Source organism: Lichenostomus cassidix, chromosome 2 (genome assembly GCF_008360975.1).
Source record: "Lichenostomus cassidix isolate B80296 chromosome 2, HeHo_3.0, whole genome shotgun sequence".
In the NCBI taxonomy this organism is placed as follows: domain Eukaryota; kingdom Metazoa; phylum Chordata; class Aves; order Passeriformes; family Meliphagidae; genus Lichenostomus; species Lichenostomus cassidix.
The window spans coordinates 25,251,693-25,269,773 of record NC_139482.1 but is presented as its reverse complement, the minus strand read 5'-3'; the positions used below and the strand labels follow the sequence as shown (position 1 = coordinate 25,269,773).

The window sequence follows — 18,081 nt, the reverse complement described above, 5'->3', positions numbered from 1 at the left end:
GTGCATAGAGCCCAAGCTGGCTGACAGGGAAATAGTTTAAAAGCAGGATGCTGTTGATTAGACTGACAAATGATGTTTTAATCTGGGTAAACAGACACCGCCTATTCTCTGCAAAAAAACCTGAGTAACACTGAACAGGAATAGGAACAAAGGCTTCATTGTCCCCAGGAAAGCACTGCCAGCTTCTGAACAGGAGAGTTTTCTAAACGGTGTTTGAAAATTTGCTTTAGACATGGTTACCCTACCTGTCCTTGAAACGCTAACCATATTTCAGCTATGATTTCAACAGAGCCTACAGTGCAATATGTGAAACCTGCTGTTTTCAATGGTAAATATGTTCAAATGCTGGTGAAGCACTCTCCTGTGCAGGGAAAAATTTCAGACCCTCAGGTGTGATTTACATTTGCTTTAGGATTAATCCCTGCAGAGTGCTCATCTGGATTATGAATCTAGGAAGGATATATGCTCCTGTTTAGAGCCACATCCTCCACTTGAGACATAGTCAGAGAACAGACATTTAACAGTACTCCCACATTTAGAGTAGCTAGACTGAATAAAACGTTCATTTAAAAATTAATTAGAGGCATATCTATTTGTTTAGCTTTCTGTCGAGTACTCACTTGGCTTTAAGTTAACAATTGTGTTAAATCTTATGCTCTCCATCTCCAGGGCCAGGAAAGAGGAAGACAGCACTTAATAGCACTACACTTGGGTGATTCCCAGTTAAGAATGGCAACTCAACTCATATGGGACAGTGAAAGAAAAAACACAACAAAAATCATAGTGCAAGGTTTTTAAAGGTGCAGGGTACTAATGCACATTAATTCTTAAGTCTTTTTGATCAGTTAGACATAGGAGGAAGAGTCAATGCCTTGACTCCCTGAGACCGTGCAGCACTCAGAGCTGTTGGAGAACACTGAAAGCTCAGGAAGTAGGGAAGTAGCAGCACCAGAAGGCTGATCTGGTTCTTCAGGTGACTGAAGCTATTGACAAAGCTACTTTCCTTGCAGTCAGTTAGAATTTTATCCTAGCAGGGGAAAGAAATGAGGAGGGGAAAGGAGTTGCTGGAAGCCAGGTTAGAAATTCAAGATGCCAGAATGGTGGGTTCACAGATAAAAGAGTTTGGTTTTGTACAACTGAAGAACAGTACTGCAAACTTGCATACCTACACAAGTAAAGCAGAGTTTAAATTAAAGGAAATAAGCAAGCTGCTCACATCAACTTTTTATTTAACAAACATTCCTGTGAAACTCCCATCTCAATTCAATTATGAATTTTAAACTCTGTCACCACATAGTCATCTTTGTAAAAGACTGTTCACCTTGTTGCAAGAGGGAAAAATAAGACAGTGACTTTAGCAACACTCAGAAGACAGTTAGAAAGTTCATGTTCCTTTTCAGACAACATTGCTACAAATAATTCCACTCTTATCCCCGGAAAAGATTTTTCATGCTTCTTTAGCACAACTGGCTGCTGGAATCTTGACCCAATCCGCCTGTCCATCCTTCCAAACGGAGAGGTATTTTAAGTACTAAATGATAAAACCTGGTTCCAACTCTTGCTCTGGAAGTGACTGGCTTTAGGCTGATTTTAAAACCTGCTGTAAGCCAGTTAAGTTCACTGCAGACAGGTCTGTCTGTGGGATCACTTCAACCCCAGCTCGTACCATGTATTCCTCAAACATTCCTCAACTTTGCAGATCAGATGGTGCAACTATTGACAAAAAAAGAGAACTAAAAAGAAGGGAAAAAGATGGGAAGGTTTAAAAGACAAATCACACCTCCAAAGAAGGGAACACCTCAGCTATGGCAAAAGGATTGACACTTTCTTATCCCCACAGGTGTGTAACACAGAACTGGGACACTGGGAGGTGACACGTTGGTCAGTACAGTGCAGACTCCAGCACTCGAGGCTTCAGCCTCCCCTAAATAAAACAAAGCTTACAGAAGAGCATTTCTGGGGAAGGAAGGAAAGAATGGACTGTACTTGTCTTGTACTTTTGCAACAAAGGAGTATTATATGCAACAGAACAGGGAGCTGAAAAAGTCTGAAAAGAGGAGTTAAAAGGAGAGAGTGTGGGTCACAGCTCAAAATCACATTGGGTCCAAATTCCAATGTTGGCAAAAATATACACAGTAGTAGTGTTTTTATTGGCATTTTAAGAAGTCTTGCAGGACTGTATATTAGAAAGCTGGGAAAAATGAAGATCTCAGACTATATTTCAGAATTAAATAACCACTTTTCCTTTAAAAATGCCAAATACCACCCTAACCTAGAAATGAGATCCCACGATCCATCTGTTTTCCCAAGTCTGTGTTAAATTTCTTTACATGGGGAACAATGAAAATGTTCACTGCAGAGCTCTGACTTCTTGCTTACTCCTGATATTGTCAGAAAAAGCTCCTCACCACCAAATTTCAGGAACTCATGGAATGGCTTAAGTAAGGTGAAACATTGTCAGAAAGAAAGGCTGCTAAACATTCAGGAGCAAGAGCTGGAATGAGCAGTACACAGGCTTATCTTCCCTGCAGCATAGAAAAAACAAAGCAGTTCCTGGGTGTAAAATGTTTACTTAAATTACTTTTTTGTTGGCACTAGTGCACAGGGAAGAGTTCTAGGAAAAATCCCTTGAGCCAGTGAAGTTTTCTGTGAGCTGGGTACAAGAGCTTACCGTCATTTATGGACATTTTACTGGGCATACAACTTCTGGTAATCACATGGGCGAGTCTGTTATACATCAATATTTTAAAAAAGCCCACAAACCCACACTTACAAAACAGTTTTCCTCCAGAGCAGCAGCTGTAGCTCTTGCTTTGCTCCAGCACTCACATTGCCCTGCAATGTGCTGATGTAGCTTGATCCTGACAGTTTAAAAGTTACAGCAGTACCACACAAAAGCATAACCTGCACCTGAAACTTGAGAGGAGCTGTTATGGTCTGTTCAGTTGGCTCTTGTTCCCTTAAATATCCCAGCTTTTGAGCACAGTTAAACTGGTTGTCACGCATTTCCTGCCCTTTGAAACGAAACAGTTAATTAATCCAGGTTAATAGTATTAGCAGGCTCTATTACAGTACTTGAGGTAATGACACACAGCTGTACGGTGCTTGTGCCAACGCTCTGTCCAACAACCAGTGTTCCAGATGTAAGGAACTTCCCAGCTGCTTAAGTGGAATAATATTTACTGCTGAATGCTACTCTGCACAAACATCTAGGTTAGAAAGCACAACTTTTAAATCTTAACAGGTCTTTTTTTCAGAAATAAAAGGTTCACTAAAAGAATAAATCCTTTTTTTAACAAAAAAGATTAATTTTGAACAGTTTTGCTTTATCTTTGATGTATCAGTTGTAGTCAGTTCATTCAGGAATCTGTAGACACTGGAGACATTAAAGAATCAGGACAATGCAGAAACAACTGCCTGCTTATGTGAATCTGGTACAAGCACTTACTCATGCTACATTTAAAAAATCTACTATCTTTGTTTTCCGAGTAGTTTGCTATTTGTTAATAGCATAAATATAGAATCATAGCAAGTGTAAGAAGCTTTTTGAATTTCCTGTACCCACCCTAGAGAAAAAGTAAGAACATTTTTATTAAACTGTGCTGCTATGCAACAGCCCAAGCATGCAAGACAGGGAAATGAAGACAGACATGAAATGTGTATGAGATAACTTATTTTATTTATTCAATTATCAACTTAATTTTGATGATAAAAATTGGTCAAAGGCACTTCAAAGAAGGTATTTAAGAAACAAAACCTTATGGTGACCATTCCAGACAAGTCACCAAATTTTATCTGCCATTAGGAACACAACTACCTATAATTGCAAAGTGAAACATTCACAGGTTTTAAGTGGAGCATACTGTCCAGCAGCAATATTCAATTCATGTAGACTATTAATAACATTTGTGGAGTCATTTAAATACAATATGGTAAAACAAAGCAAATTACACGTTCGGAGTGCCACAGACGATTTCTTGACAGAAAAAAGACAAAACTGCCTTTCCCAGTGGTCTTGTATTGAGGGATCTATTTTCACCTGTGTGTGCACTATCAGCATCAGTAGCAGGTACAGCAGAGAAACAACCCACGCTTTTCTGTCGTACAAAGACAAAACACCCTGCTCAGATATCAAACCATTTATAAGAGGTCTATCAGCTACTCACTGAAATTATATCTCTGGAAGCATAATAGAACAAATGGCAAAAGGTGAAGAAAAAGTGATTTTTAATATAGAGCCCCACCAAAGCAAAACAAAGAAAATGTCCTTAAAGGCAAAAGTACTGTGAAAAGAGCCTCCACAAAATGAGAGATGGTGCTAACATCAGCAGCGTGTAACCTCTTAAATAAGACAAATACAGACAGCAAAAATTAATTGGGAGTAAAAATTAGATTAAAGATTAAAACTGATCTTTTTCTGCAAATGAAGATTAATACTCTCCTCTGATTAAGAACAGTGATCAGGAGGTAACTTCTTGGCATTTTCAATCTTTCTGAACTACAACCACTTAATACAAAGTTAAAATGTTACTCTGTCACACTAAGGGACATTGCCACATCCACTACCTAGTAATTTCAAGAAAATAGTTCAAAATTTTCAGATGGATCATTTAAGTCACTATAGTGCCAATGGAAGCTTTTAGGTTTTATTAAGAAACTTCTTTAAGAAACCAAACCAAACCACAGAGCAATAATCTGCATGGCCTAAATAAGCCCATGTTGCTGTGCTTCACAAAATCTCTCCATCTGAAATACTGTCTCCTTAGGCTGCAAAAATTCTCAAACTTAGTAAATACTTTCTCAAAGCACAAAGACCTGAGAGTGAAATAGCAGTAATTACACTACATTAGTAGTGTAATATTGTACATGAAAATTATACTAACTGTTCACATTCCAACCTTGTCTACTGAGGCTTCTGAAGGCAGTGAGACAGAAACCAGTTATTCCAGAGGTATCAGCTCATGGTTATGGCAATACAGTTCAACAGAGAACAACAGGTCTCTGTTATGATCGCAGAATGTAAAACCCAATACTTTTCTAGCTTGTCTGGAAGGAAAAAAAATATTTGCAGTGTTATTATAAAGGCAAAAGAACTAGATTCAGAGGCCTATGCACAAGGACACTTTAAAACAAAGAATGGACGTTTGAAGAAAAGGCTACTAGTTTCTCCAGATAGGCCACCCATTTATCACAAGGACATTAAGTATGTCCTTAGCCTTATTCCCTTCAGAAAGGGGACTTGCTCCTTTACTTTTCCAGTCCCTCTGAGGTGCTGCACATTTTGTGGAAAGGGATATTCCTGCCCTGTTCTGCTAAACCCACAAGCCCCAGCTGGGCAGCAGACAAGAACTAGAACTGCTCCTGAGAAAGGCTTCACCATGAGCTCAGCAGTGGCTGGTTTCCCTTGTTATCACAGCAAACAACCTGTGTGGAGCTCAAGCATCCCACTACCTGCTTCCTCCTGCCCACCTGAGACTTATGCTGGATGAAACTGGAAAGCCAGAGAGAGGATACTCAGGGTAATAAGGAACATGAAGAAGAAATTATTTTGCTTCACAGGACAGCACAGGGCAAACATATGACACAAATCAGCAGAAAATATGCAGGATTAGTTCTGCCTGTTGTGGTAGAAAATCTTTAAATCCCCATGGATGAACTGAGGAAGTAAGCAGAAATACAGGAACTGTACAGTAGTTCAGCAGATCTTCTACATGGGCTGAATTTACAAAGAGATCAGGTTGGGATCTCGATTTCATTTTATAACTTCCTTAAGTATTCCTGAATATTTCAACTGCTTGTTTGAACAATGCCGCTGGAGTTACCAATTCCATGTGGATTTCGCAATATGATTGGTTTGTCTTGCATGTGGGATAAACATTTAGCTCACAGAAGGAACCACCTTTCAGCATGTTAACATCCACTGTCCTCTAGATAAGCATCCCTCTGACTACAGCACACTGGATGCCTTTTCCCTTCTTAAACCAATGCACTTAAAATGTTCTACTGAAGTCAATAAATGTAAAATAAAGCTCATGTCCCTATCAGTACTTCAGAAGCAGTGCTGCTCATAAAGACCAACCGATTTAATGCTGCAGGAACTATTTAACCAATACTTGATGGATGAACTCAGCCTACATTCAGACAGAGAAGATGTAAGCTGCATTTCAAAACCATGAGCTGTTTCAGTAATTACCATCATGCTGCAGAGCAATGGTCAGAAAGAAAGTAATGACTTTACTGCTGAACAACAGCTAGAACACCAATCTGTACTAGAACTATCTTTGGAAAAAAATTCCAGTACTTTATGGTAACATCATCTTCCAGGAACATCCTGAAGGACCAGCAGTAGTAAATAAGGCTGTCTGCTACCACTATGTACCCTTTTCAAAACAATGACTGGAGGTAATTAGGTTATGTCCAAATTCATCAATATGATGAAGGTGAAAAATAACAAAAAGATGAAGAAACTTTTGTTCAAGTGTGGAATAAAAACACACTACATGTCATGCTTAATCCCATCCCCCAAACTGCTATTCACTCAATTTGAAAAGGAGAAAACAAGAGTTTTATATTAACTCTACAAAACACACATTTGGCCTCTGAAAAAAAAATCTGTAATTAAAACACCTATTTTGTCCCACTAAGAAAATGTTTCCAGTTAAAAGGCAGAGATTCTTATGGAGTAGTGAAGGAAGTTAATGCACTTTGAAAGATTCCTGCATTCAGGCTTGCTTACCTGAATAACTATGTACTTCAGTTTCAAAAAGAGTGAAAAAAGGATCATTTAACACTTTGTACTGAAAAAGATAAGATGCAGATACAGAAAATTGTTTAAAGTATAAGAAAAGAATGTACAGAAAAGTGAAATTAAGTACTTCAATGAAATAAACTGGCTTTGCTGCAGTTTTTAACTAGGACATTTCTGTATCTGAAAATTTTAACCCCCAGTGAAAATTAAAATGGAAACAAACTAATGATTATAGTGGCTGAAACCAAGTTCATGATTATAGTGGCTGAAACCAAGCCAATAGTATCTTAGTGAAGTTGTACTGAAACCAATGCAACTTCACTAAGATACTATTCCTGGTTTATGTGGCAGGTGGGATGGAAGACAGACTTCTTTTTTAAAAGCATCTACCTTTTGCTGAGAAATGCTAAGATGAATTTTTAAAACCATTAGACCAAAAGGGTAAGTAAATTAAAAAAAAAAAAAAAAAGGAAAATATGTAAGCAGCTTGCATCACCTCAGCAATTTAAACAATAACTGTTTCTGGGCTTCTCTCCAAAACAGTATTTCTCCACAAAAACTTTATATTGTTGTGCACAACAGAATTAAAACTTTATAAGTAATTCATAGCAGTGAATTCCATTTCTGAAACAATTCAGATTAATCTTATGAGTGAAATTCTGCCACTCTGTTGTTAAGGCAAAGCAGACTGGAGACTCTAATTCTGTGTCTCTGCCTTACTTTTAGGGCAAGGTACACAAAGTAACTTCAAGATGTTGAGAACACTTGAGAAAGCCATCATGAAGTGTTTGACTGGGCAGCATCCAATTTCTAATATTAGAACTGACTTAATGGAAAGGAAATAGAGGAGAACAGAAAAAGGAACAGAAATAGGGTACGATCATCTGCAAACCTGTCCACTATGGTTTTTATACAAATTCTTCCAGATACCATTCTACTAGAGCAACCTCCAGTTTCACAGCTTTAGGGACCCAAATCTTCGTGAGCAGGGCTGCAGGGTCACACTATCCCAAACAATCAGAGCCAGCAACACTCAGTTGTACCCAGGGTGACAAGAAGTGCTGCCAACTTGGTTTTTGAAATTAGAATCACCAGGAGTAATTTCAGTCCACAAGCTTCATGCACAAGTTCGAGAAGACTCTTACTCATTGTACTGGTTTCTTTTTGGTTTTTTCCAAGTCCAATTAGAATTAGCTCTCAGAAATTTTTTGCTTTAGCTTTTGATTATCCTCCAGTGCTTCATTTTTGCTCTGCTCTTCGAGATTCTTTGACAAATCAGGATTGTACCTATACAAATACCCATATGGACGAAGATGATAAATCAAATATTCCAAATGATACATAGTCACAGAGTCAACATAGTGGAATGAAACTGCTAGATCAGAGCAGCATCCAGGACCCTGAAACATAAAACAAAGCAAAACAATCAGCAAGCAAAGCATGCCCTGGATTAAAGATCCAGGGAAAATTCAAAGAAATACTTGATTTAATGGTAAGAAATTCACTACCATCAGTCATACATATACTTCAAAAGTTAATGTTAGGCAAGCAAAATGTACCAGACATATCTGCCAAGGCATCTTTCCAAAATAAAGCTGACAATGTCTTTTGCTTCTGTGATCAAGCTAGTGAAAAAACTAGCTGCCCTCATTAACGTCAGAGGATTTCTTCTTTTCCATACTTAATTTTTGATGCTGGTGTTTAAACAGCACCAAGAAGCAGCAAGCAGGCCTAAACGAGTTACATTTATATATGAAACAATACATGCCTTATGTCAGCAACCAGACAGGATGTGTAAGCAAAGTGTGTGTGTACCTGCACCTGTGTATGTGTGTGAGTTGACACATTATACAGCTTGGCAGTATTGTCAGTATCTAACTACCTACTTAGAGAAAGTTGTAACAAGTAGTTGCAAAATTTTGTTTTAAATGTATCAATTTCATTGACATTATTAAGAGCTATAGCATCGTTGGTAACACATTTGTCACAACTTAGATTTTATAGCTCGAGTTCAGCTTTGAGAACACTTTTCTGGAGCATAATTTTGGGGTTTCTTTTTTCAGCAGCTTTGATTGCAGAGCTGCTAATATTTCAACTGCAACTGGAACTGAGATTAAACATTTAAAGATGCCAAAGAGAACAATTGTTATGTAACTGTTATTCTTTCAATACTTACTAAGCTTGATCAATATAGCTTGATTTTGATACCAGATGAAGTAGGTATCTATCCAAGCACAAGTATGACAGGACAGGATCAAATAGGCAATTTCCATTATCAATAAGTTACAGATGGAACTGTCCACAGCTCAGCCAACCATGCACTGCAGCCTTAGCTAAAGCTGCTGCCTCCTGACACACTAAATACAGTACCATACAGCTGATTTAAGCTACAGAAATGCTCTAGCTGCTGAATACAAGTATAAAAATAGATTGCTGCTTTACAATGAAAAAAATCTACTTAAGAACTAGACACTCTTTTTGTCAGCTTTAATATGTAAAATAGTCCAAATCCTGTCCTTGAATTCTTCCACCTAATGCTAATTCACACATCACACACTCACACAGTTCATAAGATGCACTTGACAAAATGGGTACCAGGTTCCTAAGGGCTTACCTCTACAGCAGGATAGTAATTGTAATTCCAGTACCAGAATGTTTTTGGTAGGTATCCTCTGATTAAGTGATGTTCTGGAACGAAGGGATGAAAGGTTTCTCTACCACTTGTATCCCTAGAATCTCCTGCTTCCACGCTGATGATCTCCATGCATTTGCCTAGTGCTAGATCTTCAATAGAGGAACTGTGAGAGCATTTGTTCGTTTTAAATGCAGCAACAAACCTCTTCAGAGCTTCTTTGCTCAGAACATACCCTGCTCCTCCACTCATGTAGCCCTGCTTCACATAAGGCTTAAACCTTCTTCCAAAGTATATTGGTTGTTCAGGACTGTATTTTGAAAGAAGCCATCTCAAATTGTCCAATATAACATATGTATCATCATCTGCTTTCATAAACCAATCAGCATCATCAAAATAATGGTCATATACATATTGAAAAGCTTTAATTGTCTTCCAGTACAGTTGGTCCCTGCCTTCTTTGGTTTCTAGGCCCACAGTTGGGAAGTCTTTATTTTCCTCAGAGCTCATAAAAAGTACTTTATTACAGCGTTGGGCCCAAGTGGCCTTAACATGCTTGGCTTTCTTTTCTAGATTTTGAGGTCCAGTCATGACCCAACACAGTATTTTCACCTTCTGATACAGTCCTTCTGCAATATTTTTATCCTCATCTAAAAAAGAGAAGAAATTCGAAAAACCGTATTAGATCTGATTGCCAAACAAACTAAAAGCAACCTTCCCCTCCCCAGATATTCTGTTCCTAGATCGGAAAAGACACGTAGACAGGAAAGAGGCTTTTGCTTCCAAATGTACCAGTTAATGAACTCCATGCTAGACTCTAGAAGGAAACGAACTAGACTCGCAAAGACAAAAATTCTTAAAGCTAATTCAACTTCACAAGATAAAGGAGAGTGCAAGAATCATGTCAAAATGGGTGTCTGTTCAAAAACGTGTGGCTTTAGCAAATCTTCATTTGTACATAAAAACTGCTCAGAGACAACCTCTTGGAGGACTAATGAAAATTTTAAAACAGAGTATTTTTGTCATTCACAATGAATACAACTTAACGATTACAACACAGAAAGGCCTAAAAGCTAGTAAGTTCTTTTAATATATATTCATGTTAACTAAGAAAACCTAATGAATATTTCTGAAAGAGCAACACATGTTTTAAGAATAAAGCCAATGGCAAACCAGAAATAATCTGACAGATTAAATAATTTAAAATACTATGAAACTACTATTACTGTTGAACTAACACGCTTTTATTTGCAGGCAATTCGGCAGAATACATAGATATCTGAGATGTGTAACAATGTTTTTCAAGCTACCATTCATTGCCCTCAAAGAAACATTTTCACTTGATACATACAGAAACATTTTAACTCATGTAAGAGACCATTTCATGGAGAGTGACATCTGAATAATTGCTACTAAAATATTCCAGCTTACACTTGATACAATTATAGATCCGATTTCTTTGTAACAATTACAAAGAAACACTCACAAACTCATGTTACAAAGTTTGGAGTTTAAATACGCCCAAATAACAAATTACCTACTAACATCTTCAGCAAATGCATTGCAGTGCAATTTTTCTCATCCAAGCTGCCCCTATTCAAACACTCTCTGTATCTGGGATTTAGAATGAACTCATTTAAGGAAATATATTGTGTAAAAGTATTCCTGAAGTATGTGAAGGATCTACCTTCTCTGGAAAAACAAAAATAATCGGAGTGCAAAAGTGACTGCAAACAGCAACTGCTGCATAATCAGCTTGGCAAATCATGCCCACAGTGACTCCCTTTGCCTTCCCCACCCCCCCATCCACCTCCTGCTCCACCCGAATTCCGTGTTTTACTAATCACATCAAAGAGTGATTTTTAAAAAAATTTATTTTAGCTTTATCTTAGAGGTTAGATCAAAAGTTAGAAGTTGTTCAAATTAGCTTCTAAGGCTAAAAATAAATCCAGCCACACCTACAATGCCAGCAAAGACATCTGCTTAGCAAAACTGCCCTTTGGTGTCAATAGTTCATTTGAGAAGTTCCCCTTCCAAACAAGTCTGGATACAGAAGCTGGACAAACAGTTGGACTCTAAGGAAAAAAAACAATCACTACTGTAATAAAAATGTCCTTAAAGAAAACCACCATTCAGTAGACCTCAGGAGAAAAAAAAAATTTTTAAATGTAATCTGAACACAGGGAAACGGAAAGAAATGGACTCATTTAAATTCTTGGCAGTGAAGAAAGCAACATTTTTGCAATGCATGAAAAGGTAGGAGATTTTCTGATCAGCCAGGTGTAACAAAATACCTTCATGCTGTCCAGCATCTGCATTAAAATTCATTTGTCCTTGCAGCTGATTGTTGTCAGTATCTGCTGAGTGTTGACCATGTGGATCATTGTGAAGAACATGAGGCTGGATCTTAACCTGTTCTTCTAGTATAATGCTAAACAGAAGATAGCAGACGAAAAATCCTATTGCTGAGCCAAAAGTGAAGGTTAGAAGGTTCATCAAAGACTTAGAAGAGGCCATCTCCTGAAGGTGAGACACTGGCAAAACAAAATGAAAAATGCATTAGACTTAACACAGAAATCAAATCTAAAACTATAGGAAGAAATCAAGGACTACATCTCTGAATGCAGACAACTCAGTTCTAGCTCAGATTTACCTCCCCTGGGCTTGCACAGAAGTTTAAGTACAAGAGCAATGCTAATATCAATATAAAATTGTACATCCATTGATAGTGGCTGTATATAGAAAAACCTACTATTTATACAACATTTAACAAGCATGTATACTCTGAAGTGCAGTAGCTTTATAAAACTGTAATATATGCACATTTTTTTATTCTCTACAGCCTACAAATCTGCACTTTTAAAGCACAATACCTAAGTCATATGAAGCTAAAAGATGATGATCAATGGCAGTCTACAGGTCACGATACAACATGGTCACAACATGTTCTTGAAACTCCAGCGGAATATATGTTACAGGAATTCTTAACCCATGTTAATCACAAGCAGATTTCAAGGAGTTATAAAAGCAAATCTACTCCAAAAGTAGGGCAGTTGTCCTTACACTTTTAGGAATTACTGAGGATTGACTTTCAGAAAAGAGAGTAAGACGACATCTAAATTTTCATACAGAAACACTCATTTTTAAAGGAAGAGAAGAAGAAAGTACACCAGCCTTACAGCCTCTTCTACACTTCAAAAACCTTGTATTCCAGTAATAAAAACACCCCTTCACATCAGCCACACCCTTGTCCCTCAAAAACTAAAGGACTTGGCTGACCATTTTTATCAAACCAAATCAGCAGCTATGCCTGCATAAAGGGAGTTTTACACATCAAAAACAAGTGTGAATTTTAATATATTAACCACTTGAAAACCAATTTCAAGTTGTTGAGGGTTTTTCATCTTTGGAAAGAGTTGAGCTATTTTCCTATAACTCATGACTAAACTACAAAAACATTGACTGTAATGCATACTGGATTCAAGCCAGAGCCTTGAAAACAAGCCAGTGATGTTCCCTCCATTAGGATCGTTATTAATGACAGTGGGCAGAACCCAATTTAGTTCATTAGGGAGCCCAAAAAAGAAAATTGTGGACAGTACAGAGCATCGATGAAAACCATCGATCAGAGTAGAGCTGCAGCCACCAAAACAACTCATTTAGCCTGCACCCCCTCCTCTCACTGGCTGTGCAGTCTATTGGAAACAGGCTATCTCCAGGCAAGCTGCATGAATCACTGTGCAGCAACACGCACTGCAAATTCCAGCTTTCTGTCTGTCCTTCCACTCTGCTGAAAGGAAAGCAAAGGATGGAATGCACGTGTCATATTGTTAGGTTGGCACTTTCAGAAATCCTTCAGATTTACTGTACATATGCAGATCAACATGATTTGAGAGTGCAGCAGCTCTCACATGTGGTAATGCTTTTCTTTCCTGCTAGAAAAAGGAAAGAAAATTGAGAACACAACTTGAAGTGCAAAATAAAAATTAAGAAATGCACAGGGAGTATAAAACTTACATGACTATAACTGGGGTTGATAAGGAGCTGTAGTTCTTTAATGGGAAGAACAAGCACGTTATACAACTTTTTAATTGCATATAGCCTTCCCTCAATCCAGTACTACAAGTTGGTGGAGGCAAATGATTGCCATTAGATATCGCATCGCAAAGCAAAAAATTGACTGTATAATCATTTGTGACCCAGGCCTTGAAAAATTACTTGGCTTCCAGCTTTATTTGTATTGTCTTTTATGCCACTAAATTGAGAAGAAAACATGAGTATTTTGATCAGGTACCTTAAAAAAAAAAAGGCAAAAGCTCCAAAATTTTTGAGAAAAAGCCCATGCATACAAGCAGCCTATAGCAATGCAAAGGATCTGCTGTACTAAAATAATTTTTTTGTGTTTTGCTTTATGCATCTATTACCACAAAGTCCCCTCAAAATTTGCAATACACATAGGGAGATGGCCACAATAAAGCAACACCTTCCTCTGGCATATTCAAAGTGGGGAAAAACACAAACCCATGCATGCCCACAGTGCAGCTACAACACCTTCTAGGAGAAAAGGTCTCCACTGTTCTACTTTTCAGTACTAGGTGCCTTTCTGCCATACAATTTCAGTTATCTGCTATAACAGCTGTTAAAATTACTCTTGCTTGGAGAGAAAAAATGAAAATAACTTGAAAATAATTGCTGCTCATTAAACTGTGAAATTATATACAACTCAATTCTATAGGAAAAAAATTAAATGTGCTGGAAATGCTGAAAAATTTAAAAAGTGCATTCATTACATTGGAAATCAGAAGCTGACTTGGCAGTACTTCACACACAAAGAGGATTTCTCGGGGCAGGTAGGTAGCTGTACTTCATATTTGATACAAAATGCCTCTAGTTACAGTTTTCAATCTAAAATAATCTGCTTATCATTCTATCAATTTTATACCAACAGACTGGGTCACTATAAACATGTGGGTGTATATCCATATGCTTGTAAACTCCAATAGTACAGGACAGAAATCTTCATTTTTTTAATGTTATCTTGATATTTCACATAAACTAAGTCTTTTAACTCAACAGCAAAAATCACTGAACACTACAGCATTACACTAGAACCAGAAAATGCCTAAAAGCAAGGTCAGTAGTCAGATGACAAACATCCCCACTCCTTGCTGATATTCTTTTCTACACACAGATTTATACAGGGGGAAGACATGCAAAACATTTAAGGCCAGGTTGGATGAGGCTCTGAGCAACCTGATCTAATGAAAGGTCTCCCTGCTCATGGCAGGGAGTTGGACTTTAAAAGGCATTGGATGATCTTTAAAGGTCCCTTCCAGCTCAAACCATTTTGTGACACTACCTATGACATTCAGAGAAGGAAAAGGTAAGTGCAAAACCTACCAGGTCACTAAAACATCCCCTTTTTTATTTGCATTTCCATTTTTACTTCTTGAGTTGAAAAACACACTATTTAAAAAAATACCTGCAACAAAAGGCTAGGTTTGAATTTAATTTATGCTCCACTGTTCTATCATAGAAGCTTAAACAAATATAGATATTTAGATATTCATGTAGGTAGCCCTATTCACATCAATCAAACCAACAAATGTTTTCCAATTCCATCACAATGTAACAGTCATTGTAGATTTGGTTCTAAATTTAAGTTTCATGAGTCAACAATTTCTACATCTTCAAGCTAACAGAAAATTAGTTTTTCCATGCCAGGTGCTGCTGAACCTGGCAGCCCACTGAAAAAAAGGCTGTTGCAACTCCATGTACCCAGATCCAGCCAGACTGAGGATGTATTCCCACAGCGGTGCATGCAGAGATGCATATACACATGGCTGACCTTACAAATCAGCACAGATAAAAACAAGTGCTCATGCAAACACAAACATGGGCTGGCCTTATGCTGCTCCTCCCCATGGCTGACCAGGACAAAGGTCTGCTAGTGGAGAATATACACATACACACAACGTGGATCCCTCTGTAACTGCTCTCAGACCCCCAACCTATTCAAGAACCAACCCTCAGACTCCCCAGAGCCCCACTCTGTTGTCAAAGTGATGACTCTGATCTCATTAGTACCTGTGCCACACATACAGCTTCCTCAAAACCTGGCTCCCAAGCCTCCAAATCCTACTCACTGGCTAGCCCTGCATGGTACTCACTGGCTAGCCCTGCATGGTACTCACTAGCAACCATACATGGCACCTTGCCAAGACCATACTAATGCCCTCCAGTCTCCCCAGTTATGGGCACTGCAGACACACAAGGCTCTGTGGCTTACAATCTCCACTCCAGCTGCTAGCCAAAGAGGCCCTTACTCACTCCAGACCCTCCAGTTGCCAGCACACCAGACACAGAAGTCCTCACAGCTTACTGTACATCTCCAGCTGCTGGCAGTTAGAGCTCAGTATGCACACAAGAATATGGCGTAAAGTCCCCTTGCCCAGGAAAACAGGTAGGAAGGGACCTTAATGAGAAAAGAGGGTGGGGTAGGCTGTGGCAATCTGGCCCAGGACATGGTCAAACATACTGACAAGGCCCTTTACCTTATCCTTCGATTTTCCCATACTTGTTCCTCCTCAAACCATCTTTAGTTCCTCCCAGAAGCACCCCATAAATTTTGTACAGTTATGAGATGCTTTTCTTGTGCATCCCATATGCCACATATTTTCTATGCAGTTAGCCCCCTCGATCTTGTGAGCTGGTCCAGACAGCACTCCTGGTGACTGCTCTTGCTGCATGTCATACCTGGGCAATGGGGCTGGTGGCTCCCCAGTGACAGAACCAGGGACTGCTTCTTCTGATGAGACTACAGGAGTCCCATGTGCCCCCACTGTGTCTCTGTGCATCCTGCTGGCGAGCCTTTCAACATGTTAATCGAAATTACTGCTCTCACTCTGCTAGCTGTTCCAATATGGGCATTAAGGTCACTTCCACAAGACAGTGGAAATTTAGGGAAAAAACATGCAATATGAATATATGCTGAGAGTTTGGCCCCACTGCCAAAAGAAAACAACCCAACCACTTTTAAAATTAATACTTTTACGCAAACTTGGGTGAACTTGGACCATGTAGGGAAGCACATTAAACAAAATACCAAAGAAAAAAAACCCTACCCCAAACCAACATAGTGACATAAAAAACACAAATTAAAAAACCATCAAATCTGAGATTTTGAAATTTACAGAATGCAGAACATAACTCCAATTTTACACATTTATCGCAGTATCATTCCATAATCACTTTCATATTTGATGAAGTTAAACCCACATACCGAGCTGATTCTTCCTTGTATCTCTTACTTAGGAAGCAAGGGAGTAGCTCCGAGGCCCCATGATGAAACAATGTAAATGTCCTTTGAGAGCTACATAGTTAACAAGGAAATTGATCTCTACCACCATGTTCTTAACACATCCGAGTAATTCGATCAAAACAGTAAAAATGTAGCTAGCTGTGCAAACAGGTCTTCTGTTTCTTAAGTCACATTTATTGCTAAGCGCTTGGTATATTCATACGCTTCTAAAATGCAGCTATATGCACAAATTGTGCATTTGCTAATGTTGGCTGCATCAAGGACTTCTGAGAGCTGCTGCAGTTTCCTACCGACTAAGCACAGCTCATATCTTTCTGCTTTGCATATCTAATGTTGTGAGCATTTATTTGGACAGGAACTCTTCCCATCAAAAAAAAAATCCTGTTTGTTCTACCAAAAAATACAAACCATCTAAGCAAGGTACTTCGGTACAGGAGGCCAACACTGCACTGAAACGAGACGTGTACCAATCCACAGCACTGGTGAGCGGGAAGGAATATTTGGCAGCCTCCTTCCTCATTCCAAAAGCTGACACCGTCCTTCGGCAACAAGTGCCCGTGCCCCAGGCACGGCTTGCCAGACCTCTCCCAGCCCAGCCCTTGCTACGTCCGTCAGCCCAGGAAGTCCCGCGGCGGGGGCGGGAGCAGCGATTCCCGGCTCCCCGGGCACCGTGCTCCCTCCGCCGGGCTCCCAGGGATCGCGCTTTCCAAGGAAACCCCTCCTCGGGCGCCTCTGCTTCCCTGGCGCTCAGCCGGGCACCTGCTGTCCCCGCAGCCGCGGGCACCCTTCTGGCCGCCGGGGTGACACGCAGCGCCCCGGCCGCGTCCTCCCGCCCCGTCCCGTCCCCGCAGAGCGGAGGCACATTCCGCGCCTTCTTCCCCGTCGCCCCCGCGGCGGGACGCTGCCCCCCGAGGCCCGACCGTCCCTTCCCCCGGCCCGGCCCGGCCCGGCGCCCTCACCTCGGGGGCCAAAGGGCCCCGGCGCGCGCTCAGCCGCGCTCAGCCGCGCGGGCACCCGCCGGCCGCGCGCAGGACCAGGGCCGGCCCCGGCCCCCGCCGCGCGCCGCCAGCCGCCCCATCGCGCGGCCGCCCCGCGCCGGCCTGCGCACCCACCCCGGGGCCCCGCCCCGCCGCCAGCTCATTGGCCGGCGGGCGGACCGGGGGCGTGGCTTTCCAGGCACGCGCGGGTTTAACCCTCTGCCCGCCGCGGTGGCGGCTCCGCCGCGTGGCAGCGCGCGCGTCCGGTGCGCTCCGGGCGCGGGAGAAGCGCGGCGCCCCCGCATCGTGTCCCCTGCGCCGCGGCCGCGGGAATCCAACCCTTCTTCCCCGCCCGCCGGGAGAGCGGCCACGTCTCCAGGCCAGGCCGCCCGTAGCGCCCGCG

General features: G+C 40.5%; 1 protein-coding gene across 1 annotated transcript; it reads right to left on the bottom strand.

Moving 5' to 3' along the window:
- Window positions 1-3,660: 3,660 nt before the first annotated feature.
- C1GALT1 (core 1 synthase, glycoprotein-N-acetylgalactosamine 3-beta-galactosyltransferase 1) lies at window positions 3,661-17,410 on the bottom strand. The gene is made up of 4 exons (XM_085050789.1): window positions 17,110-17,410; window positions 11,675-11,914; window positions 9,363-10,030; window positions 3,661-8,148 (listed from the first exon to the last, which is right to left on the bottom strand). The coding sequence occupies exons 1-4, from the start codon at window positions 17,219-17,221 to the stop codon at window positions 7,939-7,941; spliced, it is 1,230 nt and encodes a 409-aa protein (XP_084906915.1). The 5' UTR covers window positions 17,222-17,410; the 3' UTR covers window positions 3,661-7,938.
- Between the last annotated feature and the right edge of the window lie 671 nt (window positions 17,411-18,081).